We start from the raw sequence: 17,946 nt of genomic DNA, 5'->3' as shown, positions 1-17,946 counted from the left end.
GGTTCCTAAAGGTCCACAACCCCTGGATCAAGCACTAGCACTGATCCGTGCACAGACAGAATAAAAATACACTGTTTTATTCCCACTGGTCTGCAGGGTAATTGTTCAGTTATCTTCCCAGCTTCCTGCTATAGTGAGAATATGTCCCTAACTGAAAGGGGTGTCAGGGAGAGTATAACGGGCACAACTCAATCTTGATCACTCCTTTATTGACGTTCGACAAGACAAGATACAACATACGCTCCATCGTAGCGGCCCGAGGTCTCGCCACCCCTTTTTTAGCACAACAGTTGTGTCCTTGATTCACGTCTTAAATTAGCTTTAATAGCGATTATTGGAAGCGACTAGTGATTAGGTTGTAAACCTGCAATGAAACGCACAGACACACAGGCACACATATTAACAAAAGAAATCACTAACTAACAATATAACCGACTATCGTACTCACCGGCGCTGCATCGCAACCCTGACCATCAGACGACTAACGAAACCTAGGCTCTGTGCATGCGCACTAAAGTTGGGCAAGCCAATATGAGCAGTAAATATTTACATCATGTACAAACTTATAACACATTTCACCGTATATAATTAACCTGAACTCAAACGAATGATAAATAATCAATCATAACAAATTACGGTTTGGCATACAAAATGCTACGAAAGGCACTACCCCGGCAACACACACATATAATTATGATGCTTTCACAGGAAAGCTCTACAGAATTCATTATAAAATTTACAGTAAAATTAGAAATTACTTGCATAACAATCATGTTTGTGTCGCACATCTGAACTTCCTGCCATGTTTTGTTGTGTTTGTGAAAACCCCTGTTGTTGGCCGGGCACCACTGGATTAGGGGAAAAGCACAAGCAGTCTTTTACCTCAGTTTACTGGACATAAAAAGCCTAATTTGTGGAAAAAGTGCCGAAACAGTTTGATGCTAAATATGTCTGGAAACACTTTAATACATGAAGAAAAAAATAACAACAAAGTAATGCTGCACAGTGCTGAAGGCACTTTTTCCTTTTCACTTCTTAAAACTCAGCAGTTTTTAAACGTTTTTGTTCTCCAGACTTGATGTAGCTGATCATAGTGGAGGTGTGAGGACTGTAAAAGATCCAGAAACACACCAGAAGCCCTGATGGTCCATCGATTTGCCGTTTGTAGAACCCCGAGGATTAATTTAACTTATTCATTTACTTTACTTCTCTAGTTCTTTCCCTTTTCTCGTCCCCTCCTTTACTCAATTTTAATTTCCTTTCCCCCAAATCTTCCTCCTTCTTTTCCTTCTCTCATGTGTCTGTAGCACCAACTAATTTCGTCGACTCGTCGTTTTTGCCAGACGTTCTTCATGTTTAAACATTTTTTTTCTTCTGTGGGCTGAGCTGACACTTATCAGTGATGCTACAGCAATTACACTGGAATATGGCCTGAAAAGAAGTGCTGCGCCAGAGTAATGGCTTCCTCGCTGATGTTTGAAGGCTGAATTAAACTTTAATTGAAGTCTGTATATTAGGACAGTGTAAGAACAGCCATCTAATCAGCTGTTGATGTTCATATTCAGTTGTTCTCTGTGACCTTAAAGCAGGAGCAGCAGTAGCTCAGGAGGGGACCAATCCCAGCTCCCATCAGGGTATGCTGCTGTTGTGTCCTTGGGCAAGACACTTGACCCAACTTGCCAGTGTTGGTGGTGGTCATGGAGGCAGATGGCGTAAATGGTAGCCTCGCCTCTGTCAGACCGCTACGGGGTGGCTGTGGCTACATAGTAGTAGTAGTAATAGAAAGCGCTTTGGGTGCCTTGAAAAGACGAGGTGCTGACGTGCTTCTAGTCTAAATAAGTGGAATAAATAAACAGGTAATACAACAAATTAATTAGCAGCAAAACATCGAGTCAGCACTGATTTTATCACCAATGAAATCAGGTCAGTTTCCAGTCCAACAGGAAATCAGGTTTGTGAAAAACAATTTCCAAAGGTGCCATCAATTTGTCTTTTAGTTTAAACGAAAATTACGTAGCCTATTTTATCTTAATTAATGTGCTGAGTATTTTATTTTGAAAAGTTTCTATATTGGGTTAACTTTGTGATGCTGATGTTATCTATTAGGTTTGACAAAAGGAGTGAAATACGCCATATGATAAACTTTTCTAGTAGAGTTAATAAGACCCTCTACACACGTAGCCAGGCATCCCACAAAACAAAGATATCTTCTACAGTTTGGCCTGTTGTCCACACGGAGGAGAAGATCTACGGCATCAAAAACGATTATCTCAAAAATTCCAACCAAAGTGGAGATGTCAGCATTTGCTTTTGGACAGAAATAACCAGGGTTTTAGGTTTCATCACCACATCCCACACAGAAGCTCTGATGTCACATGTGTGACCTGTGTTTACACCCTCTTGTTTTTACTAGCTCAGGTACTGAGGAAGACCACGGGCGAAGGACGATGCTAACATTAACGGTTATTGCTCCCCACCTAGTTATCCCAAGCAATGTTTTTCAGCAAAGATGCGGTAGAAGGTCCAAAGAGCCTGAGTTAAGCTGTGACATCAGAAGAGGAACTGTGAAACAGTCAAAGTTTTTGTTATTGCTTGTTCAAGTTTAAATCAAATAGAATATATAGCACATTAATTATCTTTGGGCTGCATGGTGGCGCAGTTGTTAGCACTGTTGCCTCTTAGCACGAAAGTTGAAGGTTCGAAACTTGGCTGCGACCTTTCTGCGTGGAGTTGCGTGTTCTCCCCATGCTGCGTGGGTTTCCTCCAGGTACTCCGGTTTCCCCCACAGATCACAACATGCCCTATAGGTTATAAATTGTAAGTTGCTTTGGATAAAAGCGTCTGCCAAATAAATAAACATAAACATAAATATATAATGATAATAATAAGTTTGTGTTTAACAGTGATGTTAGAGCTAAAAGGCAGAATAGATTTTATTTTTATTTTTATGTCGTTGCATCAGAGTTTCATGTTAAGTAGCCTCTGTCCCACATTTGGTGAGTTGGGATCTAGTTATCCTACCTCGGAATGATTATAGTTATTTGGAATATTTTCTGATGTTTTCATGTTTGGTATTCTGTGAATCAGTCTCATATAATAATTGTTAATTATTATATGATGATCCCTAATCATTTTCTGAACAATTCTGTCTGTTTATTGTATTTTTTAGTTCTTGTGAACAGTATGACTGGTAGAAAATTGCTTGTATTTTGCCAAATATCACATAAAAGATGTTTTAAAAATTATTCTAAATAAAATCACAGCATGTAAAGGTCTGAGGTCACCATAAACTATGGGATTAGATTTGTGCCAATAGGATCAAGAAAAACACTTTGAAGATCAAACAAATATTAAATGTCAGATCTGTATTATGGTGAGAAATTTATTTTCAAACATACTCACTTAGATAATTATTCAGTCAGAGTTACGTCATATAAATCATTCTTTGACTGAAAAAGGAGCAGGCAGAAGTGACGTGTTTAGCCCGTCCAAGTAACTGGGAATTAAAAAATACATGTATCTGTATGTAAATGTAGTTCAAACATCTTCCCACAATAGCTCATGTAGATTCTGTCTGAGCTATACCATAAAAAACCTGCAGTTCCACTAAACGAGTATTTACCTGCAAACAGCCCATTAGCTCTGCTTTCTGCTTCTTCCTCTGTAGCAAGTTAGCTGTACACAGTTTAGCTCCAGTAGTTGCAAAGTCTCTGATGTTCCACAGATTCCTGAAAAATTAGCAAATGTATTAACATGAACTGCAATAATATGTAATTCCATGAAACCAGTAATGAATGTGTTAAGATGAGGCTTTAACACGCCTCTATGCAGCAATAGAGCATTGTGCGGGAGGCTAGCACAATGGCTAGCTTAGCAGCTAGCTATTGAGCGAATTCATATTCAAATCCAAAAATCGCCATCATCGTCGTCATCTTCCTCCACTTATCTGGGTCTGGGTCGCGGGGCAGCATCCCAACTAGGGAGCTCCAGACCGTTCTCTCCCCAGCCACCTCCACCAGCTCCTCCGGCAGGACCCCAAGACGTTCCCGGACCAGATTGGAGATGTAACCTCTCCAACGTGTCCTGGGTCGACCCGGGGGCCTTATGCCAGCAGGACATGACCGAAACACCTCCCCAGGGAGGCGTCCAGGAGGCATCCTGACCAGATGCCCAAACCACCTCAACTGACTCCTTTCGATCCGGAGGAGTAGCGGTTCTACTCCGAGTCCCTCCCGAATGTCCGAGCTCCTCACCCTATCTCTAAGGCTGAGCCTGACCACCCTACGGAGGAAACTCATTTCGGCCGCTTGTATCCACAATCTCGTTCTTTCGGTCATTACCCAAAGCTCATGACCATAGGTGAGGATTGGGACGTAGATTGACCGGTAAATCGAGAGCCTGGCTTTCTGGCTCAGCTCCCTCTTCACCACGACAGATCGCTCAGTGTCCACATCACTGCAGATGCTGAACCAATCCGCCTGTCGATCTCCCGATCCCTCCTACCTTCATTCGTGAACAAGACCCCGAGATTCTTAAACTCCACTTGAGGTAGGACCTCTCTCCCGACCCGGAGTTGGCAAGCAACCCTTTTCCGGTTGAGAACCATGGTCTCAGATTTGGAGGTGCTGATCCTCATCCCAGCCACTTCACACTCTGCTAACCTACCCAGCAAGAGCTGAAGGTCAGAGCTGGATGAAGCTAGGAGGACCACATCATCCGCAAAAAGCAGAGACGAGATTCTCCTGCCACCAAACTCGACACACTCCACACCACGGCTGCGCCTAGAAATTCTGTCCATAAAGGTAATGAACAGAACCGGTGACAAAGGGCAGCCCTGGCGGAGTCCAACCCTCACCGGGAACAGGTCTGACTTACTACCGGCTATGCGGACCAAACTCACGCTCCTCTGGTAAAGGGACTGAATGGCCCTTAACAGAAAGCCTTCCACCCCATACTCCTGGAGTGTCCCCCACAGGGTGCCCCTGGGGACACGGTCATAAGCCTTCTCCAAATCTGCAAAACACATGTGGATTGGTTGGGAAAACTCCCATGCCCCCTCCATCACCCTTGAAAGGGTATAGAGCTGGTCCACAGTTCCACGGCCAGGACGAAAACCATATTGGTCCTCCTCAATCCGAGAAATAAATATTGATCGGACCCTCCTCTCCAGTACATTGGAGTAGACCTTTCCAGGGAAGCTGAGGAGTGTGATCCCCCTGTAGTTGAAACACACACTCAGGTCACCCTTCTTAAAGATGGGGACCACCACCCCGGTCTGCCACTCCACAGGAACTGCCCGCGATGACCACGCAATGTTGCAGACGTGTCAACCACGACAGCCCTACAACATCCATAGCCTTGAGATACCCAGGACAAATCTCATCCGCCCCCGGGGCTGTGTAGTTGTTTGACTACCTCAGCAACTTCTGCCCCCGAGATTGGACAGTCCATCCCCAGGTCTCCTGGCTCTGGTTCCTCCTCAGAATGCGCGTAGGTGGGATTGAGGAGCTCCTCAAAGTATTCCTTCCACCGTCCGACTATAGCCCCAGTTGACGTCAGCAGCTCCCCATCCCCACTGTAAACAGTGTGAGTGAGTTGCTGCCTTCCTCTCCTGAGGCGCCGGACAGTTTGCCAGAACCTCTTTGGAGTCGATCGATAGTCTTTCTCCCTGGCCTCACCAAACTCCTCCCACGCCCGAGATTTTGCCTCGGCAACTGCCACTGCTGCACCCCGCTTGGCTATCCGGTACCTGGCTGCTGCCTCCGGAGACCCACAGACCAGCCATGCCCTGTAGGCCTCCTTCTTCAGCCTGACGGCTCCCCGAACCTCTGGTGTCCACCAGCGGGTACGGGGGTTGCCACCACGACTGGCACCGGCCACCTTGCGACCACAGCTAGCAACAGCCGCCTCAACATTCGCAGAGTGGAACGAGGCCCACTCGGAGTCAATGTCCCCCACTGCTCTCGGGACATGGTCAAAGCTCTGCCGGAGGTGGGAGTTGAAGACCGTCTTGACAGGTTCTTCTGCCAGGCGTTCCCAGCAGACCCTCACTATGTGTTTGGGTCTGTCAGGTCTAAGCAACATCTTCCCCTGCCATCTGATCCAACTCACCATCAGGTGGTGATCAGTTGACAGCTCCGCTCCTCTCTTCACTCGAGTGTCCAAAGCATACGGCCGCAGGTCAGATGATACGACTACAAACTCTATCATCGACCTGCGACCTAGGCTGCCCTGGTATCAAGTGTACCGATGGGCATCCTTATATTCGAACATGGTGTTTGTTATGGCCAGACTGCGGCTTGTACAGAAGTCCAATAACGAAACACCACTCGAGTTCAGATCAAGCGGGCCGTTCCTCCCAATCACACCCCTCCAGGTCATGCTGTCACTGCCCACGTTAGCATTGAAGTCCCCCAGCAGGACATTGGAGTCTCCTGATGGAGCACTATCTAGCACTCATCCCAGGGACTCCAAAAAGGGTGGGTACTCTGAACTGATATTTGGCCTATAAGCACAAACAACAGTCAGGACCCATTCCCCGACCCGAAGGCGCAGGGAAGCTACCCTCTCGTCCCCCGGGGTAAACCCCAACACACAGGCAGAGAGTCTTGGGGCTGACAAAAAGCCAACACCAGCCCTCCGCCTCTCACCCGGAGCAACTCCACCAAAGGAGAGTGTCCAACCCCTCTCAAGGACTTGGGTTCCAGTGCCAATGCTATGTGTCGAGGTGAGTCCGACTATTTCTAGCCGGTACCGCTCAACCTCTGCCGCAAGCTCCTGCTCCTTCCCCGCCAGCGAGGTGACGTTCCATGTCCCAAAAACCAGTTTCCTTGTCCGGGGATTGGACCGCCCAGGCTCCTGCCTCGGTCTGCCACCCGATCCACATTGCACCGGACCCTTCATGTTCCTCCTGCGGGTGATGGGTTGGATGAGCCCATGTATCCAGTTGGGCTGGGTCCGGCCGGGCCCCATGGGCGAAAGCCCGGCCACCAGGCGCTCGCTCACGTGCCCCAACCCCAGGCCTGGCTCCAGGGTGGGACCCCGGTAACCCTCCGGGCCGGGTACTCCGACTCTTTGATTGTATATCCATGAAAGATCCTCTTCAAAAATACTTTCCCAGAGGGAAATTCAATTGTTTCAGTACACAAAATTCCAAGATCAGACATACATACATAGACACATGACAGGAATTAGATGACTCTGGTCATTCGCAACACGAGCCGCGCTACCGTTATAGATCAAGAGGGTTTATATGAGGATTTTTAAGTTGGTTTTAACATCTGGTTAAAACCAACTTAAAAAGTGGCTTAACTTTTTAAGTTGAGTCTGCAGGGAGTGAGTTTTACTTTTGAAAAAAATTTTTTTCTTTAGACAATATTTTTGTTCTGTCAGTTTCTTAATATTTGTTTGATCGTCAGTGTTTTTCTTGATCCTATCGGCACAAATCTAATCCCATAATAAAGCCACTGTTGAATGGATGCAAATCTGCAGCATGTAAGGATCTTGTTAAGGGGGAGAGTCAATTTCAGTAGTCACTTTTTTCACACCCAATAAACTTATGTAAACTAATAAAATGAGTTTTTGTTCTTCTCCAGCAGTTTTGTGTGTGTGTGTGTGTGTGTGTGTGTGTGTGTGTGTGTGTGTGTGTGTGTGTGTGTGTGTGTGTGTGTGTTTGTACCACGTGGCTCTATCTATCATTGCTATAGGCTTGCTGTCCCGGACATGACGCGTCCCATAAACTGATTGCAGTATTTAAAAAGAACATATGAGTGTTTGATAGTTGATAAATTCATTATGATAAAGTCTTCATTTTATTTTAGAAGGTCTTAAAAAGTCTTAAATTTAATTTTGAGATCCCTGCAAATACCCTGGTCAAACTCCTGAAGTTTGAGGAGGACATCACAGTTATTAATGTCATCCAGGACAATGAAGAGTCTGCAGGGAAGTTGAAGGCATGGAGCTTTAGTTTAGTCCGAACATCTGGGAGGTGAACAAGTTAAAGACTGAGACCTAACACAACCACCAGCACCGCCCCCCTCACCACATCCAACTGCTCCGAAACCATCAAGTTCCATAGAACCATTGTTTCCCAGGACTTAAGGTGGGAGAGCAACATCACCTCCATTTTCAAAAGGCTCAACAGAAGATGCTTCCTGCAGCAATGAAGTACAGCAGATGCCCTTATTATTTCACAGACAGCTGAAATGATTCACATTCCTGTAAGACGTAAAAATCTGGCAATTAAAAGTTAGAAAAGGTTTGAAGTTGTTTGATTTCTGTCAGCATAATAGGCTAAATAGTTCAATTTAATTTGATTTGAAACTCAAACACTTTAAAAGATGGACACAGATTTTTTTTCCCCTTCAAGCTAAAATGATATTTTCAATTTGACATTCAGAGCAGAAATGCCACACTCCTAACCTCCATTAATCTTCACTTCCTCTTGTGGGCGGTTGGATCTTCTACCTTGACAGACTCATGAGGGGGAAAAAGGAACCAGAGATATCTGTTTGATTTAAAGCGACAGCCGTGACTTTAAGTGTTCAGAGCATCCTCCAGCAGCCCACCTCCATTATATTAGTGGCTGCTATTCTGACAGCGGGGACACAGTAAGTCTTTGTACGCCTCTCATTCCCTGAGTTGTTTTTCTTTAATCTCTGTCTTCTTTTCTCCACAGTCTAATCGCCATGTGAAAAGGTCAGAGTGTCTGGCCTTTTCTTCTCTGCTGTCACTGAACACGTCTTTTAGTCAAGTGGTTATTAGCTCTGGCCTTTAGCTCTTTAAAGATCAGCTACCAGACCGCCACTGATTCATTTTCCCTGCTATGCTCCCCTTCTTCAGTCTGTCAGCAAACAGCGATCAGAGTTAAACCCTGTTGGTGTAAAGAGGCGCTCCACTAGTTGCCATTCTGGGTTTACATGACACACACGGTGAAAAACCCTGGATCAGTAAACAAGCGACGAGTGGTTTTACAAACAAGGAAGGAGAATAAACTCTTTTACAGAGCTGTAAAATGTTGCTTCTGTCTTTTCTTGTAAAAAGGTAAATGGTTTGTATTTGTATAGCGCCTTCTCGGGTTCTACTACCAACAGAAAAACTATCAATGAGGCTAGAATTACACAGTCAGCATCTCAGTGATCTGTAAAATAAAACACAATGCCTTTTCTAACTTGTCAGATTTTGACTTGTGGCTAAGAGTCGTATTGGGTCATTTTTCCACTGACTGGACATACGTGAAATATCTTTCACTGCACTTTGGCCTTCGGATTTCTGTTTTAACTATTTAAGGAACCACCAGCACTGCTTTTAAAACCAGACTAGACAACTTTTTCATATTTCTAAATCATTGTCTTGAGCCAGTGTGTGCTAACATGACCCCTTACCTGGTTAATGAAAAGTCACTCTGACCCCCACCACCCCCTGCAGCCAGAATATTGCACTTTCGCCTTCAGACTGGTGGGCCGCTAGATGTCTGGCGCTGCAGTCTGCTTCCAGCACGTTTCCTGCATTTTAGATGGTAACCACAGCTGATTTGTTTAATTTAGTGATGAACTGCTCCTGTAGAAATGAATGAAGGCTGATGATGCATTTCAGCTGTTAGATTAAGTTGCTAGAAAGAAAAATACAGCGAGGAAATAGGTTTCACTTTTGGTTCCACTAAATGAACACTAGGCGGTGCTAAAAGCAAGCCAAAACAGCCAAATGTGCCTTTAATAAACTAATCTTGCCCACAATGCTGTAAGATTTACAGCTATTCAGTTGGAGGGAGTCATGTTGACATTCAGCACACATCAGAATACAAAGGCAGGAAATTCTGAGCAAGAGGTTTCCCTAAAACATGAAAACGCCATTTTAAGAATCTGCAGAGGAAAGTTTCACTCGGCTTCAGTTTTGTTTCCTGACAGGTTTCTGTTAATGTGCTGCAAGCTTCTGTCACGCCTGTTCACACATTCACGAGGCAGCAGGTTGTCAGAATGTTGGGTGGTGCTAAAGAAGCGGTACCTGTGTGCGTGTGTGCATGCATGCTCAGTGGGTTTCTGGTCCACAGCCTTCTTCAGAATCCGTCCATCTGGTGTTTAAGCTCTGTGCCATCGCTTTGGCCTGACAAAACACACACACACACACACACACACACACACACACACACTTGCATGCATACAAATCACCTGCCTGCATTTTAAGATTTATTCCGCAGCACGTTTCGAGATTTGTTTGTACCCACCTTTGTTAACATCTGTAGGCATTATGACTAAAAACACGCATGCACGCACACACACTGCTTAATCAAACTTCATCCATGCAGCATTATATATTATTTATCGCATCATCCTCCATATTGGGGCTTTGTGGGGATTTTGCTGAGACACATTTGGGTCAAAATTCTTTGGGTCATAATTTTTTCACACATTTTTCCTCATTTATGGCTTTTTTAAATAATCTGTGGTGAAACAGGTCAGCCTGTTGATGCAGAGAGGAGAGTTGATGCAATACAGCTCGTCTCTTTTACTGACGAGGATGCAGATGTTTGGTGAAAACAATCAGTGCTTGGTCCCACATCTTCTCATTGATTTTCACTAGAAATGATAAAACCGTGTTACTGGATGGAAGCTTTGTGGGTGACTGCTGGTGTTTTACCTTATCGTGGACCTTATGATCTGCTCAAGTTGTTTTTCATGGAAGGCTTAAAATATTGCAAATATGTAAATGTACTTTTCTCCCAATCAAAAGGCTGCTTTTTTACATGTTTTTCTTTAAAATGGACAAACTCATGCAACAGTTGTTCCGTTTCCACAACTTTAAAAAGTTTTGTTTTTATTCTTAGATGTGAAGTAAAGCTGTGGAAGAAACTGAAAACAGACTCCAGAGGATTTTCAAGCATGATGCTGTTTTGGCCTGAAAAATAACATTTATTTTGTCTTCAGTGGTTTATTAAAAACTTAGTTGTTTTAATATTGTGTTGATTAAAATGTGGAAAATGTGTGTATCATTAAAAGATAAAATAAAAAGAGGTCAACATTTAATTATTAATCACATTATGTGCTGAGACCGGGGAGATTTTGCATCTTCAGACATTTAAATTTTTGCTTTTTAAAATATTAAGAACATTCATTATAATTATAATTACCGTAAATCCTCAAATACAGGCCAGTATTCAATTAAAGGCCGGGTCTTCAATTTTGGCCGGTGTCGGAGTCGGCGGAGGTGAATAATGGCCGGCCTCTTATTGTGGCCGAGTGGAATGTGGTAACAAGCAAGTACGGGGGGCGATTGTGTCGTCGTCTCACTTTTGATTTGCCAGTGATAGACCAAGAGGGTAACTTTAACCGTGCGGAGACGAAGAGGAGGCGAAAATTTGATATCAAGTTCAAAGAGGACGTGCGCTGCAGAACACTCTGTGGAGCAGTAGCGGGGGTTGTATGAACTAGTCGACTTCACTATAGTGACTTTTTATGCCTGTCGTCGACTAGTCGCTGTCACGTGATAATGACCGGCAAGATGCAGCCCTCGGAAAAGACAGCAGCCTGCTGTCAGCAGGTGACAAGCTCCTGCGCTCGGGGGGGCAACGCGCTGTGCCAGAGCATTGGCACTGACACGCGATCGTTCATGTCGGTTCATTTCCTTTAATGTTTTCTGTCTTTTATTTGTGCCTGATGTGTTTCGCTGCTGTGGAGCGGGGCGCATCACCTTGTCCTCCGACGCACAGATCACTGATGCGGCCGGCAAGCAGCGAGCACTCCGCTGTTTTTGCGGTCGGTAATCTGCCTCCTGAGCACGGCCACAGTAACAATCAGGTGTCGCCACCTCAAAAACTAATTTAACACGCAATCGTTCATGTCATTTCATTTCCTTTAATGTTTTCTGTCTTTCATTTGCGCCTGATACGTTTCGCTGTGGAGCGGGGCGCATCAACTTGTCATCTGGTGACGCACCGATCACTGATGCGGCCGGCAAGCAGCGAGCACTCCACTGTTTTTGCGGTCGGTAGATCTTTTAGAACTGCAGTTCAAAGGTAACTCATAAGGTGAATATATATGAACCCAGGTAGCAGTTTTTCTTTAGGATTGAGAGGAGATGCAGGAAGATAATAAACAGGCAGGACAGAAAAATAGTCGAATAAAAACAAGTTAGTTTTTGTACCTGGTGGTTGCAACAAACAGACACCATTGAAGGTAATCAGAAGTGAGGAACAGAAAATGAAATAATTATTTTAATGTTTAGAGCAGCAGGAACTCTGAGAGGCTGCAGGCGCATCAGTGAGTTTGCGGCCGCTGCGCAGGGGGAGGGGGGAGATGGCTGAAGCAGAAACTACCGTTGTTAAAAGAAATGTGTTTAACTTTGAAAATGTGGGCGCAATATTAATTGTCAAAAACTCCAGCGAACCATTAGTTCATTTTGCTTAAATAGAAATAGAGGCCTGCCTCTAATACTGGCCCTCCTTCCAATAAAGGCCTGGAGCTTGATGAGCTTGAGTCAAATACAGGCCCGGGCCTGTATTAGAGGATTTACGGTAACCTGACTTTATGATCCCTGTGGAATGAGGAAGGTGGAGGAAAAGATTCCCAAATGCAGGAAAACAAGTGTGTTAGAGAAACTATGAACTTTAATTTAAGCAGAAAATTCTCCAACTCTGATGGACAAAAACAGACACATATATCAAACATCTATGCTGGGATGGACCCACACGCAGCAGGTGCTGACGGAAGACCAAAACCAGGTCACATTACAGAAACAGGAATCAAATTAATAAGATACAAAATAAATCAGGAACTAAGACTTTAGCTAACAGAAAAACAGACGTACAAGTTAAAACTAAATGATCTTTTTGTCGTTTTCTCTGCAGGAGCTGGAGGCTGGTCTCCCCTCACCTCAGACAGGTACCAGTGGCTCCAGGTGGACTTGGGCGAGCGGACCAAGATCACTGCTGTCGCCACACAAGGCCGCTACGGCAGCTCTGATTGGTTGACGACTTACCTGCTGATGTTCAGTGACACTGGACACAACTGGAAACAGTACAGGCAGGAGGACAGCATCGGGGTGAGTTTACGACAGGAAGCAGTGGGATGCAGAGAAAAGAGCTGGTTTTGTCACATAAGTGAATTCATCATTCACCTATTTCCTTTGTTCATACTCCGTTTCCGTTTTGAAGTCAATAAGCTTCAGTTTTTTTTTGTTTCATTTATTATAATTGATATGTTACTGTGCTTTTTTGTTAGCTCCACTCAATTCATTAAGCTTTAAAATATATATCTTATGTGAAGGCAGCAGCTTTACATGTGTGAAACATGTATGAGTCAACCAAAAACTAAAAAAGAGGGGTCTAAAGCACATTTTTTTGTGTCACCTATACATTTAAGTAAAAAAACAAGCAAGTGGAATATGAAAGCTCTCTAAACACTCATGGCTGTGGAGACATTTTGACTCTGGGACAGCAGTGAACAGAATAAAGGTGTGGTTCACCGACAACCCATTTTTAAGCCGAAGCTGCGAAAGCGCTGCGAAGGCCTATTGTATCTGCTCTGTTTATTTTTCTTTCTCCAAATAAAATGGCTTTTTGGAGGCCTTAACTTACCCAAAAACTCAGGAGGCTCAGGCGTGGTGTAAAATTTCGTATTTAAAGGGGCATTATGGAAGTTTGACAGCCAAAACATGTGTAGAAATAATAAATTTCTTCTTCATACATTCTCCTGCAATGCCCTGGTCCTGTAGATTGAGCCCTGGCATTTTTACTGTGGTTGCCTGTTTTTCTGTAAAATCACAGAAAAAGAGAGCTGCTCAGGTCGAGCAGGCTGCTTCATGCGCGCTCACGCTCAGGCATAGCCCGTAGAATTTGCTATCTGTAGCTATAGCAGCAGAGAGGGAGGCAGTACCACTATGTCGCTGTTCCTAACGCCTAGTGACAAAGATAGCTACATTTCTGAGGACCCTTAGCTACTTTCTGTAGAACTTTCTTCTAGATATTTCCTGCAAATTAGCAACAAAATAGCCATTTTCGCTCCGAATCATTCTTTGAACGCTGTTTCAGCTGTCATCAAGGATATAAATGTTACAGATACAAAGGACATCACTGGAGCTTTAGCTCAACTGGTAAGATGTTGGACTCTCGTGCAGTAGACCTGGGTTTGATTTTGGATGTGAACATAGTTTATTTAGAGTTTCTTTTTAACATTAATGGTATATTTTTTACAGTAAGATGCCCAATTTTTATTTAAGACTCGCCGAACGGCATTGAATTCACAGATAAAAAAGATGTGGGTTCAACTTTCATTTTGGAACAATTTTTCAAGCAAGGGAAGGGAATGATCTGAGCATGGAGGACAACTGACCCATCTTAAACCTTTGTCGGCTGTGCTGAAGAGAAAGGTACAGAACCAAATTATTTAATTAATTAGCTGCGCGTTCTCCTGTCCTCTGTCCTCCGGGCCACACACACACACACACACACACACACACACACACACACACACACACACACACACACACACACACACACACACACAAGGGACTGTCTCAGCTGTTATTTTCGTTAAGGAGTGTGCACATACAGCATGCGCGCCTCGTGCACGAGCCTACTATTGAAGCTGCCATTACGCTTTTGGCCTGAGGGGCCAATCGCAAGCATAAAAATTCAAAACTCCGTAAAGTCCCTTTAGAGGTCTCAAAAAAATCGCAATAAAACTAGCTCCACAGCACCCCCTAGAATGTGAAAAATACCCCCTCCATAAACCTTAGTTTGTTGTACAGTTATGAAATTTTGTACACTTGTAGTACTCAACAGTCTGCACAGAAAAGCCTCTTGCAACCATGGTCAACATCAAACAAGAAGTCGGCCATTTTGGTTTGAAGTGATGATTTTGACCCCGTTTTGGCCGTTTCTAGGGTCCGCTTCTGATTGATTTACTTGATAATTTTTCGCACGATCATCTCGAAAGTTGTGGGAAATTGCTCAGAAGGGATGGGTGATCAAATAGAAAAAAATAAAACAGACTTTTCGTATACGCTGAGGGGCCAAAAAATTGATCGGATTCTGCACGTCTTTTAACACATTGGTCAGGATTGACGCACCTTGTTTTCATTTAGTTGGTTAAAAAATAGTCAGGCTCAGGCTGGGGTCGGGCCAGAGAATCCTGACAATCTTTTCGGGCCGGGTCGGGCTGGGGCTCCACCCCCTCGGGCCGAGCCGGACACGGGCTCAGATTTTAGGCCCGTGCAGGGCTCTAGAATAGAGTTACAAAAAATGTTGTGGTTATTCGACATCCAGCCACAAACTAAACTGAATGGTCGAATGATGACTTCACACAAGCCCCATCCCGTTCGGGCCAAAACGGTCAAGTTTCACTGTGATAGGTCCCAAATCACCCCATTTCACTTAATCACCACAAATTTGTAGCTGTTAACTCAAGACAAGTGGATGTTTCTTGGCGTCACTTTATGGGAGTTTTTAAAGAGGGCGGGACTGTGGCGGCACGGCAAAGTCAGGCGTACCGCCGTGGCCATACGTTTGCCTCCCATTTAGTCATTTCTAAAGATATCGCCACAAAACTTCTGGTGAGTGATCCTAGTCCAGCCCCCCAAGAAATCTGATGTGAAAATCTGGTGAGCGTGGCCTATTTTCTTAAATAGCGGCCCCTAGGACCATTAAAATTGTCAGCTCCAAGCCGTGCTTTAATTGAGAACTACGAAATTTGGTACTCTAATGTAGTGCCTTGGGACCTACAAAAAAGTCTCCTGGAGCCAAGGTCAATGTCGCACAGGAAGTCGGCCATTCTGGTCCAAGTACTTGATTTATTGGTTTTTGCTCAATGTTTGGAGCATGATGCCCCGTCGCCCCAGTGTTAATTTTGACAGGAAACTTTAATTTTATTTTTGTCTTAGTCTTTTGGCTAAAAATTAATTTTAGTCTTAGTCCAATTTTAGTCATTAGATTTATTTTAGTTTTAGTCCCATTTTAGTCGACGAAAATAACAAGTAATTTTAGTCTATAAAAATAAGCAATTTTAGTCAACAAAATGCATATATTTTTTCTAATGAAGTAATTTCCTACTTTTGTATAAAGCACGGAAAAACTAGTGTAATTTAATACACAGGTTCCAAACTCTTAACCACCACTGATCAGATATAGCACACACAGCTAAGAACATAGAATATTTGAATAAAAAAAAACACTTCACATGTTTAACACTTACGTGTTTAATAAAAAACAAAAAGCACACTGGAAATTACAAAGGTGCTCTTTTTAGCAATTGCACAACAAGAATTTACAAGAACAGTAAATTTAAACATGTTAACCCTGAGTCTATAGATATTCACTTGTTACAACACAGGCTCAACCAAACAGTGTGAATATTTATTTGCTGCGATTCATTTTGAGAAAAGCACTTCATGCTAGTGTGACCTTTGCTCGGTTGCCTTTCCCTCTAGTGAGGTCACCTGTGATACTGAACACTCTTTCTGCAAAAGATTGAGAAGCTGGCATTGCCAATGTATCTAATGCTAATGGTTTCAGGCTGTGATAAAATGTGTCACATTTTCCAAGCCAAAACTCCATTCCCATTTCACAAGTGATGGACTGTGAGAGCTCTTCCTTATACTGGCTTATCTGCTGTCTAACACTACACTTGGAAGATTTTGGTTTAGGCTTTGTTCCGAATTTGGAGAGAAACCTAAAGACTGGTTGTCTGGAGGAGGAGGAGGCAGATGATGAAGAGGAGGCGGCGGCGGGTGGTGCCGGTTCAGGTCCATTCAGTTCCTCCAGATCAGAGTGGTTCTCCTGTGTCTGAGAGCACCGAACAACATACCCTTCTGCCTGCTTGAGCAGCTCCTGAATGTTATCATCAGCCACATTGAGGAGGGTCTGACACACAGTAGGATTGAGAAAGCAAGCAGCTGCTACAAGTGGTGAAAACTTGTCATCTGAGGGATCAAGTACCCAGGCAAAACGCTGGTTCACATTCCCTTCCATTTTACGTGCTAGAGCAGCAACATCTCGACTTGTGTTTTGTTCCACATCTGCCAGATGGCTGAGTAAATCAAAGAGAGCAGGGAGTATTAATGACATAGACATTGTGTCACTCTGAAGAGTTTGTGTGTGTTCAGCAAAAGGCTGCAAAAGTTCTTGCATTGACTTCAGCTTCTGCCACTCACTTGAGAGCAAGCAGTCCCATCCCATCTTGTTTGCTACTTCACAGATTCTTTAACTTTGAGGAGACGTGCAACCATTTCATAAGTACTTGACCAGCGTGTGGGGCAGTCATTCACAACAGTTAGGCGGCACTCATCCAAAATCTTCTGTGTTGCGACTGATGACTTGCGAAAAATTTTCACGATTGATCGGACTTTGTGCAAGACTCTGTTGATGCTTTCCTCCTTGTTTATCATGTGGACAACAAGCTGCAGCATATGGACGACACATGGCATCCTGTACATGCCTATGTCTTCACACTGCAGGTTTTCTGTCTCCTTGGAATCACTTTCACTCAGGATGGATGCATCTGGATCATCGGAGCTGGAATCTTCATCTTCTGGAGCACTATGTTTGAATGCTGCCACCATATTGCTACCATTGTCTGTTATTACAGTGAGAACTTTCTCATTTAGGATCCCCCATTCTTGCATGCACTTTTCCACACAAGCCTTAATGGACTGGGCGGTGTGCGGATGGTCAAGTTGTTCAAGAGCTAGCAGTAAGTGTTCTGGTTTTTGTTGTTCAACACAGAAAAAGTCTTTCCTTAAATGTAGCTTTTTTTTCATAGTGTTTTTCAATTAGATTACTTATCTTGGTTTTCTTTGGCACAGTAAACTTCTTATCCAAACTTTCCATCATCAGAATAAAATCCTCATCTTCTACTGTTGTGACCGGCAATCCTGTACATCCAATCCATGTAGCGATAGCCTCTTCTTTAATTTGTTGTTCTTTGGCATCACTCTTGTACTTTGTAGTACTTGTAA

At 43.9% G+C, this 17,946-nt stretch overlaps 1 protein-coding gene across 1 annotated transcript in view; it reads left to right on the top strand.

Annotated features, from left to right (window-relative positions):
• The window catches only part of LOC107379042 (contactin-associated protein-like 4), a 223,383-nt gene that overhangs the window by 87,471 nt on the left and 117,966 nt on the right, over window positions 1-17,946 (top strand). The window contains exon 3 of the mRNA XM_070541544.1: window positions 12,842-13,035. Within this exon, the coding sequence (XP_070397645.1) occupies window positions 12,842-13,035 (194 nt within the window). The remainder of the gene's footprint in view (window positions 1-12,841; window positions 13,036-17,946) is intronic.

The sequence above is a fragment of the Nothobranchius furzeri genome, chromosome 11 (genome assembly GCF_043380555.1).
Source record: "Nothobranchius furzeri strain GRZ-AD chromosome 11, NfurGRZ-RIMD1, whole genome shotgun sequence".
Lineage (NCBI taxonomy): Eukaryota > Metazoa > Chordata > Actinopteri > Cyprinodontiformes > Nothobranchiidae > Nothobranchius > Nothobranchius furzeri.
This window is presented reverse-complemented; position numbering and strand designations above follow the sequence as displayed.